The 11,554-nt window shown below is 37.6% G+C and overlaps 1 protein-coding gene across 1 annotated transcript; it reads left to right on the top strand.

The window, feature by feature from the left end:
- The first annotated feature begins 7,137 nt into the window (after nt 1–7,137).
- Nucleotides 7,138–7,830, top strand: LOC103518083. The gene has a single exon (XM_008483138.1). The coding sequence runs from the start codon at nt 7,138–7,140 to the stop codon at nt 7,828–7,830; it is 693 nt and encodes a 230-aa protein (XP_008481360.1).
- The last annotated feature ends 3,724 nt before the right edge of the window (nt 7,831–11,554 follow it).

Genomic DNA, 11,554 nt, shown 5'->3' with positions numbered 1-11,554 from the left:
CTATAGGGAAATCCTTAAAAATTGTCCAATATATTGAAATAATATATTGAATTGTATGTTTTCAGGTATGCTGACTTGAAAAAAAGTGGTTATTTTGCCGATTTAAGAAGCTATATTACAGATGGACAAGATGGCGGCCAAATAAGACAAATAAATTAATTTTCTATTCTTTTAATCCAGTTTAGCCCAAGCTGTACATAATTTTTGACATGTGAATACGGTGCGGTGGTGGTACCCATTTTGCTGTTGAATACTGATCTCAGGACAACTTGCAGTTCCTATATGGTGTCGATCATTCGTGTCGACAAGGTAAGTTATAGAGTCAGAGTGTGCAGGCTCGTATAGAACCTACCCAAACTTGACAATACTAGACCTGCCCGAAGTTGACGGTACTATTCATAGAACTCAGACATTCCCTCGGCCTCGACATGAGAAGAAAAGACAAGCCTGTGAATGTGAATGGCTAGCCTTAGGCCAGCCATCCACTCACAGGTGCACTGATCAGGTCCGCCTGTCAGGTCTACCTGATACCTCATGAGTAAGTACGCACACTATCATTTAGACCTGACAGGTACGGCTGAAAAGTTCCGCCTGTCGGGTCTACCCTATACCTGATGAGCACACACGATATTAGGTAGACTTGACTGGTGGACCTGATCAGGTTACCTGTGAGGTCCACCTGATAGTGAGTGGCTGGCCTTAGGCCTGACTGTTGGTGGAGACTGCCTGGAAACTACTGGTCGAATATTCCAGGCCACTTGCCTGATTGATACAATGATACAGATACAGATACACGGTGTTACGCAGAGCTGAGCCAGCTGACGGTTAGAGCGGAGCCAATGCAGCCAGTGTGATAAGGGCTTGAGCCTATAGGTACTGAGCCGTTATCCCGCATGCATTGTGTTCATCAGTTATAGAGCAAGCTCTTTTCTACCATATTCTCTAAAATTGGGGAGGCACCTTGAGATAGAGGTCTTATCGTCACACAATTGAAGAGAGAAGAATAGGAGAAAGCTAGCCGTTAAGAAAAAGAACCTTATGCCGACCGTCTCATCTGACAGACTAAGGTTTCACAGACCGGAGTGTGGCATACCGTCTTAACATGTGTGCGGAAAAAGCTCGAGACCCAGGTCTGTGAGAAGAGGTCAGCCTGAGTGGCTGGTCTAAAACAAGGTGGATCAGAAGTGTCTGCGCCAGCCTAGTTTAAGTTAGCTTGAAAGGTAGCGCGTCTGCCTTGTAAGCCTATGTCGCGGGTTTGTTTCTGTTCAAATATACATAAGTGTACAGTATTACAGTTGTTTCTGGCGCAGACGGCAGCTAGGGGTCTCGCTAAATCAGCTAAACCCATTTCTTTAGGCGGTAATTGAGGTTACAATGACACTGGCTGCACTAGCTTAGCTCTGACCGTACGCTTCCTGCGTAACGTGTATCAATACTATCAATGATGTGAGGCAAGCGGCCTGGAAAACTCAGACAGTAGTTTAAAGACATTCCCATTCTGGGGGATCTGGTTTAGTAAGATATCTCCTAAAACTCTCTGACCTAAGGCTCGCTGGCAATCTTATCTTTTCTCTTCTAGTCCTCACATCAAGAATAGTATCGTCAGGTTCACCACAATGCTCACAGAGCCCATCCTCTCCCACGAGAGTGAGCATCCGTTTCCTGTAGTCCCTACAGTCCTGAAATAAGAGCCTGCACACTCTGGCTCTATAACTCACCTTGTCGACACGATCGATCGACACCATAAAGGTACTGAAAGTTGTCCTGAGATCAGTATTCAACAGCAAAATGGGTAGGTACCACCACCGCACCGTATCCACATGTCAAAAATTATGTACAGCTTGGCCTAAACTGGATAGAAAATTAATTATTTTGTCTTATTTAGCCGCCATCTTGTCCATCTGTAATACTTATAGCTTCTTAAATCGGCAAAATAACCAATTTTTTCAAGTCAGCATACCTGAAAACATACAATTCAATATATTATTTCAATATATTGGACAATTTTTAAGGATTTCCCTATAGTAGCAGCATATCCCAAAAACGGGATCAACCATTATGGGATAACGGTACATCCTAGAAGAAAAGTGTAAATGTATAATATGTAGGAAATAAAAATACAAACAGCTTTCTAATTCATTGTTTATAAAAAAAAAAATACCGGAAACGAGATATTGTAAGAAAACCTCTTTTTTAGCCGCCATTTTGGAAAAATCATTACGGTACGGGATTACGGTACATCCTAGAAGAAAAGTGATGTATAAAATGTAGAAAATTATAATACAAACAGCTTTCTAATTCACCGTTTATAAAAAGAAATTACCGGAAACGATTTTTTTTTTTTTTTTTTGAAAATTTTTCTAAGTCCGAAGTTTGAAGCAACATTGACTTTGGTTGATATCTGGATGAGTGACTGTCCGATTTTTACCAAATTGTTACAGTCGCGTCCTTGGAACATATCGGTATATCATACCAAATTTCATCGCTTTACGACAAACCTTTCTTGAGATATTTTGTTCACAACCTTTTCAACATTTTTCACGAAATGAGGGTTAAGCAACAATTACTTTTGTTAATATCTGGATGGGTGATTATCCGATTTTTGCCAAATTGTTACAGTCGCGTCCTTGGACCATACCGGGATAGCATACCAAATTTCATTTCTCTACGACAAACCGTTCTTGATATATTTTGTTCACAACTTTCTACTTTTTCCCATTTAAACCTGTAGTACGTACGTACGTTACGTACGTACGTACGTACGTACATTTCTCTACGACAAACCGTTCTTGAGATATTTTGTTCGCAACTTTCTACTTTTTCCCATTTAAACCTGTAGTACATACATACATACGTACAGACCATGAGACAAACCGGTCTTGAGATATTTTGTATACAACCTTTTCCCATTTAAACCTGTGGTACATACATACGTACAGACCATGGGACAAAAACTACTTTTTTGGAATCAGGGGACCCCAAAACGGATATTTCCACCCATTTCCCGATTTTGAAAATTTGGACCGATTGCAATACTTTCTCATTACCTTGTATAGGTTCCCTATACGTAAGGGTAATAGAAAGTGATTTTGAAAATTTGGACCGATTGCAATACTTTCTCATTACCTTGTATAGGTTCCCTATACGTAAAGGTAATAGAAAGTAAAAAGGATAGGAATACAATGGGTGGGTACCAAAAAAATGCAATTATGCAAAGGCGTAACTACACGATCGTTTAATCATATCAGTTTAATTCCATCAGCTACACGGGAGCATGTGCACTTCAAAAAGCTGAACGTTTTATCGTGGCAAAAGTGCACCTTTACACGTCATTTGGCTGGTCAAGGACTATTTGACCTTTATATTATACACAGATTTTGCTGTACCCACCCACAATATGCTGAATTTTAATCAAGATTAATTTCAACACTCGCTGATATTATGATAATCTCGCATTCAACCTGCTTGCTACTTTTGAGTAGGTACAAAAAAAAGCAAACCCTGAGAAAATGTTTCTCAAAATGACATTTTTTTTCTCCTAACGAGATTTTTTTCCAACCTTGGTGTACTATATTGAGATTTTGTATATAGTATGAAAAAACATTTTAGAGAAGATTTTAAAGAATAGAGAGAATGTTGATTGTGTTGTAGGTGGAATTATAGGTATGTACTATGAAAACTAAAATATAATATGTAAATCTATATGTATAAGAGAAAAATTAATAATAATAAAAAGTCGAGAACTTCCGAATGAAAATCATTCATTCGGAAGTTATTACAATTAGGTAGTAGATTTCATTTCCACATACCTAATATGAAGTACATAATTTCAAAGCATATACCTACATAAACATAACCTATATTTCTGAACGAATTCATAGGTATTTCCTATTTTCCAAGAATCAGTCCGCAATTTTACCATATTTCTGCATAGAAGTATAGTACCTTTAAGCCTATAACGTTTTCTGCACTTCGAGTTCGAGTGAATTACATTCATTCGTATGGGGGTGTTTTTCGTATAATTCCTGTGTGGGGAGTTCATTTTTCTCATGAATGTAACATGTGATTAAACAGCTACCGTTTTGACGAACCTCCGTAAAGTTTATACTTTATAGACTTGTGAGGGTAGGTCAGTAAACTTGAGAGCAACTTTTTTTACGACTGCATAATGTTTGTGAAATCGGCGGGGGTGAACTGCAAAAGGGGTCAATGTGGTATGAATTAAAATAAGGGGTGAACAATAAAGATAACAACTCCTGTATAAGTGGATGATGGGGGGAGGGGGTATGGGTGATTATAATAATGAAGTGGCTAAATAGTGGATGTGTGAATATGTGTGGGAAGACAGAACCTGTTCTCGAGTTTTCTGCGCTGAAATGTTTCTGCTAGTCTCAAAATTGGAAAGTTCTACCTATTCAAAGTGATGTAATGAGCGAGTGAATTGTGTCCTTCAGAGAGGATGGGTGGTAGGAAGAAGAGGAGTCTATGTAATTTAACAGGTCTCAAATAAGAAGCCCAAATCAGGTGCAATTCTAAATCTAAAGGAACACTAACCTGGCATTGACTTGTAAGTTAGAACCTACCCAGCAACTACCAAATTTCATCATCAAAACGGTTCGTGTGGCCAAGGGTTCATGAAGAAAGTCCTCGCTTTTAAAAAGGTGAAAATGGAAATTGAAGAACCTTGAGATTGTTTCAAAATGAAAACAGGACTTTGTCCTCTAGTAGTGTGAGCAGAGTTCGGGTACTGTTCTTTATATGGTCCAAATAAAGGTCCATGCCAAATTTGGTGCTTTCCTGACGAAATGCAGCTTTTTTGACGTTAGGCCACCGACTATGAGATTGTTTCAAAATGAAAACAGGACTTTGTCCTCTAGTAGTGTGAGCAGAGTTCGGGTACTGTTAAAATATATTTTCATTCTCTCGTTTTACCCCCTTCGCCCCCTCTGAAATATTTGCACCCTCTTTATCCCCACCTCTCTTGTTTACACTCCTTAGCAGGTTATTAATGAGTTTGTCCTTGAACAAAAATGATGCTCGCTTATTATTTTAGTACCTCGTTAGAAAATTAATGATTCTCTACAGCTACAGGGTGTAGATACATGATTCTCTACAGGGTGTAGATACATGTGAACTTTGTTCGCGTCTGAGCATATGTATACAGAGTGTTGGCGGAAATATTTGTTCCAATTCGGATCTGCTACATCCTATACTTATTGCTCATTTGTACAACCTATAGATGTATGTTACTTAACCTACTGTGTGCTCAGTGCCAAAACTCGTGTAATACTCGAATGACTATGACTAATCTAGGTGAATGCGATAGGAAAGTACTCGCGAGTTAAGAATATCTACCTAGATAGGTATCTGTTTTCAACAATATGGATTTTAATTTTTCTATAACAACAATAGCTTAGCTCTAACTTTCATATTTTTTACTGACAGTATTGTAAGTAGGTATACCTACCCAAGGTATGGTAATTTCTTACCGATCTATAAGTCCTTGGGTTTTGTACGCTGATATCCTGCAGCTATACCTATTCTTGAATAGTTTCTGCTCCATGTCATAAGGTTAGAATGTCAGCCTGAGATTAAAATCAATATGGTACTAGAGCCGATTTTTGTGTGGCAAAATATACAAGGTGTCTCGTTATAAAGTGTGAGTTAGGTAGGTCCTCTGATAAATTGGTTATCCAGTATGCCTTCTACGTTTTATCTCTCAATAGATTGAGCAGCTCCCCAGCATACGAATACTTGAGATATACTTTCTCCGCTACATACATTTAATAAGTGCAAACATGACATGGCGTAGGATTTGTCTACATGTGGATCCGGCTTATGACTTCTGCAATTGAACTAGAATGTGTCTGTATTGCCATTTTGCCTTGAGCTTTATATTCTCTTTTATCATTAGGGTGAGTAACCTAATTGAGTGCCTAGACTCCTAACTCCTAGACATAAGACTAGTTAGAGTTCTGGGTTTGTTCCAACTCGCAATCTCGTGATAATTATCTAATGCTCGAACGTGTACACTTGTACCCCTTTTACTCTTTGTATAATCTATGAATGTAAGGACGTATGTTTGCGTTTGACAAGGCATATTCAATGGAGTTGTGTGCAAGTTTCGATCCCAGCCGAGGTATGGAATTTTATCCTCATTTATTTGAGAATTTGACCACATAATAATGGAGCTCTAAGGGTTAGGTGGTAAAGAACGCCTAAGGCGTTAACCTCGCCTAGTGGTTGGCTTCCACTCAAGAGTCTATTATTATTATTATAGATGTATGTTACTTAATCTACTGTGTGCTCAGTGCCCAAACTCGTGAATACTCGAATGACTATGACTATACTCTAGGTGATTGCGATAGAAGAGTACTCGCGGGTTAAGAATATCTACCTAGTAGATAGGTATCTGTTTTCAACAATATGGATTTTAATTTTTCTATAACAACAATAGCTTAGCTCTAACTTTCATATTTTTTACTGGCAGTATTGTAAGTAGGTATACCTACCCAAGGTATGGTAATTTCTTACCGATCTATAAGTCCTTGGGTTTTGTACGCTGATATCCTGCAGCTATACCTATTCTTGAATAGTTTCTGCTCCATGTCATAAGGTTAGAATGTCAGCCTGAGATTAAAATCAATATGGTACTAGAGCCGATTTTTGTGTGGTGAAATATACAAGGTGTCTCGTTATAAAGTGTGAGTTAGGTAGGTACTCTGATAATGTGGTTAATCCAGTATGCCTACTGTGTGTTTCTTACGTTTTATCTCTCAATAGATTGAGCAAAGCTCCCCAGCATACGAATACTTGAGATATACTTTCTCCGCTACATACATTTAATAAGTGCAAACATGACATGGCGTAGGATTTGTCTACATGTGGATCCGGCTTATGACTTCTGCAATTGAACTAGAATGTGTCTGTATTGCCATTTTGCCTTGAGCTTTATATTCTCTTTTATCATTAGGGTGAGTAACCTAATTGAGTGCCTAGACTCCTAACTCCTAGACATAAGACTAGTTAGAGTTCTGGGTTTGTTCCAACTCGCAATCTCGTGATAATTATCTAATGCTCGAACGTGTACACTTGTACCCCTTTTACTCTTTGTATAATCTATGAATGTAAGGACGTATGTTTGCGTTTGACAAGGCATATTCAATGGAGTTGTGTGCAAGTAGTACTAACGTATCTCCATCGGTTCTTATGTTTGGTAGAGAAATTCGGTCCAAATTAGACATGATCAAACCTAATATTTATGCAAAGGTGGATAAGGCTGGTTCTAATTCTAAACCAGTGGGTACACCTAGGGAAATTGCTTTAAATAAAAGAGTAGCTGTGAGGAACTATACTTCCAAGAATAAATGGGAGTTCGGAACTGTTATGAGGAAACTGGGAAAACTACATTATGAGGTCAAGTTAGATGATGGGCGCGTTTGGAAACGTCATATTGATCAAATTAGAGAGGTAGGAGATAATACGGCACGGGAACAAAATCATAATTATCCTGTTATTCCTGTCTCTCCTGCACCAGACACTTTACCTCATCATTATGACGTAACCTTACCAGGACCTAGTCACTTACCAAGTACACCAGGACCTAGTCACTCATCTAGCCCAACACATTCTACTGACTCAACATTCGAGCCAACGGATACCACTCTAAACTCGAGTGTATTTTCCGACCCTAGTCCTACTCCTACTTCTGAAGTTAGGCCGACCTCAGCTGACTCTCAAACTCAGGATCCAGTACCTATCCCGGAACCTCGGAGGTCCACTAGAGATAGAAGACCACCTAATTGGTTCTCTGCTAGTGATTGGTGGTGACTTATCTTCGACCAGGGGAAGTGTTATGAGTGTTTACTTTCGATGAATTAGAATTGGTAATAATTAATTACTCCCCTGATAACAAGTCGTATCCTGGCAACCGGAAATCAACAACATCTTCAATTTTCCATCAGCCTATTTGGTTCAAAAACGTATGCTATAAAAAATACAAAAATCAATTTCCCTTAAGGTGTCCGTTTTGCCCACCCTTCCCCTAATAATTAATTACCCTCCTGATAACAAGTCGTATCCTGGCAACCGGAAATCAACAACATCTTCATTTTCCATCAGCCTATTTCTCTCCATAAAATTTGTAATCTCTTCTTCCAAATAAAAGACAATTCATATGTTCACTTTGAATAAACTCCATATGTGTATAATTACAATATATGTGAAATTAAAAATTCGAAGTATGTTTTCGTATGCAATTGTCTTCCCCTCCCTCGCCCATTACTCCAAGAGTGAGCAATCTCATGATAATTATCTAATGCTCGAACGTGTACACTTGTACCCCTTTTACTCTTTGTATAATCTATGAATGTAAGGACGTATGTGAAATTAAAAATTCGAAGTATGTTTTCGTGTGCAATTGTCTTCCCCTCCCTCGCCCATTACTCCAAGAGTGAAGCTAAAGCTCCTCAATTCTCTATCCATACAGATCATGCTCCAGATTACTCCAGTCACAGTACGTTCAACGAGCGGAACAGTCTATTATTTCAGGGGTTTCAAGGGCTGGGAATAAGTAACTTCAACAGCAGAAAGTCCATTGTTGTAATAGCAATCAAAATGGTCACTTGTTAGCATCAAGTTACCACGATGAGATAAAGGTTCTCCTTGTACAAGTCTTAGGATTACAAGATCTTTTTGTGATCTCTTATCTAATAGCTCGTTAAGTATATTGTAGAGCTCTTGAGATAAGATACCTTAGGTCCCAAGATCATAATGGAAGCTAAATAAATCCGACTTTAAATAATGATATGTTCATAAGAAAATCGAATCCTGATTCGTATTCGAGAATCTTATGCTGAGGAGCTTTTTGGTATTGCATGTAGTCTGTGAACGAACTATGGAGTATGGTTTCTTTACACCAGTACCTATTTTCTATCGAATAATCCAATGTCTCCCATTTAGAGACTCCATCTCCTGACATCATAAAATTGTCATAATTTGTAACAATCCTCCGCCATTTCCACCTACCATGCAAAAAACCATTTTTTCGACTCAAAATACTAAAGGACCGGCCGGATGTATAAGACTTTCGGCAAAACATGAGAGAAAAGCAGAGAAGGTATCCTTGTGATACAAAAATCGCTGACGTTTATTAAAAAAATCTTAGAGGGAAAATAAATAAAATGAACCAGGCGTTCTTTGGAGATTTTCCCGTGACAGTGCCAGGCGAGAAATATTTAATGTCTTCTTGATGATGAGTTATATTGTAGAGCTCTTGAGATAAGATACCTTAGGTCCCAAGATCATAATGGAAGCTAAATAAATCCGACTTTAAATAATGATATGTTTATAAGAACTAAGAACATCGAATCCTGATTCGTATTCGAGAATCTTATGCTGAGCCATGCCTTTTCCACAAGTTTGGCCATGCCTCGGGATGAACTAGCGGGATTCCGGAGCGAAGCGACGGAATTCAGCTAGTATGTTCATAAGAACATCGAATCCTGATTCGTATTCGAGAATCTTATGCTGAGTTGCTGAGGAGCTTTTTGGTATTGCATGTAGTCTGTGAACGAACTATGGAGTATGGTTTCTTTACACTAGTACCTAATTTCTATCGAATAATCCAATGTCTCCCATTTAAAGACTCCATCTCCTGACATAATAAAATGGTCATAATTTGTAACAATATTCTGCCATTTCCACCTACCATGCAAAAAAACATTTTTTCGACTCAAAATACTAAAGGACCAGATGTATAAGACTTTCGGCAAAACATGAGAGAAAAGCAGAGAAGGTACCCTTGATGTGATACAAAAATCGCTTAAAAGATAACTCAGCCGACCTGCGCACATGTTTGTGATATGTGACAGTTCAATTTGAAGAAGGTGTTAATGTTGAATTTTTATCTTATTGTTCTCGAAAAAAATTAATTCGAGAGGGGGCGACAAGAAGCGACACCAGTATAATATGCAATAAATCTTGGGTGACATTTACTTATGTAGGCTTAAAGAGCAGCAAAACAACTTGAATATTTTATGTTTTCACGCAGATTATAATGGAACTTCCTAAAAATTCATAATTTATTTGCCTAACCTCTCTCTTAGGTGTAATGTTGGAAATATTATAGCTTTCTTTTGTCCAAAATAAGACTTCTCACAAACAAGAAAAGGAAGAGTCACCCATTGCTGATCAAACATTTTGCAATTTGAAACATTCAGATCACAGATATTATAGCTTTCTTTTGTCCAAAATAAGACTTCTCACAAACAAGAAAAGGAAGAGTCACCCATTGCTGATCAAACATTTTGCAATTCGAAACATTCAGATCACAACTTTTGATGACCAGCAGGGGTCTGTTAAGTGACTTTTGACGCGATAAATCATCTTTCATTATACCACCATGATCATTGAGGACTTAAATGGGCATCTAGCTACTGTTCGCACCCCGTATATTAACTGAGCACATTATTTATAACTTCTAGCGTACGTATACATATCATCTTTCATTATACCACCATGATCATTGAGGACTTAAATGGGCATCTAGCTACTGTTCGCACCCCGTATATTAACTGAGCACATTAGGTATTTATAACTTCTAGCGTACGTATACATCAATATGAGTGTGTTTCCACAGCATATAAACCGAGTTTCTGACCTATATACAAATTCTACATTAGATTACATAGACTTGTAGGCATTTCCATAAAATTTAATTTTAACTCAGACACGTGTTTTCCTCGTATTCCTACAACACAAATCCATACTACCTATTATTTCTCATTTTTTTCACCATACATATTCTTTTTCGAAATCATTTCCATAAAATTTAATTTTAACTCAGACACGTGTTTTCCTCGTATTCCTACAACACAAATCCATACTATTATTTCTCATTTTTTTTCACCATACATACTTATTCTTTTTCGAAATATATGTATGTACCTGTAGAGGTAGATAAAAATTATGTTTAACTCAGACACGTGTTTTCCTCGTATTCCTACAACACAAATCCATACTATTATTTCTCATTTTTTTCACCATACATATTTAACTCAGACACGTGTTTTCCTCGTATTCCTACAACACAAATCCATACTATTATTTCTCATTTTTTTCACCATACATATTCTTTTTCGAAATATATGTATGTACCTGTAGAGGTAGAAATAAAAATTATATTGTATTGATGGTGCTGCTTCTTAACCCATAGTTAATCTGTGACATTTATGTAGGTACTGGATGCGCCAAAGAAAGGGATGTCACAACTGTTAACATCAATGTGCTTGCAACAATTATGTTACGGAACTTATCGAGCTATATCTGCCCCTCTCCAGTATGACTGTTACCATTACATACCTCTAAGATCTTCAACAGTAATCTACAGTATTTCAAAGGAAAAAAAAACATTCGAAAGAATCAGTTACCCAGATTTTAAATTTAAGAGGAAAAGAAAAACTTCTGAGAACTTTTCCGCATCCTCTGGTTGATTAATTTCTCATTATTAGTTGTTTTTTTTTTTTTTTTTTTTTTCAGAACCTTTTTTAATTAA

The sequence above is a fragment of the Diaphorina citri genome, unplaced genomic scaffold, assembly GCF_000475195.1.
Source record: "Diaphorina citri unplaced genomic scaffold, Diaci psyllid genome assembly version 1.1 scaffold2067, whole genome shotgun sequence".
Classification (NCBI taxonomy): Eukaryota; Metazoa; Arthropoda; class Insecta; order Hemiptera; family Psyllidae; genus Diaphorina; species Diaphorina citri.
Note: the sequence above shows the minus strand (reverse complement) of the source record. Positions and strands in the feature narration are given on the sequence as shown.

Coding starts and splice junctions, on each gene's coding strand:
- LOC103518083 (XM_008483138.1), top strand. CDS start 7,138: ATGTTTGCGTTTGACAAGGCATATTCAATGGAGTTGTGTGCAAGTAGT.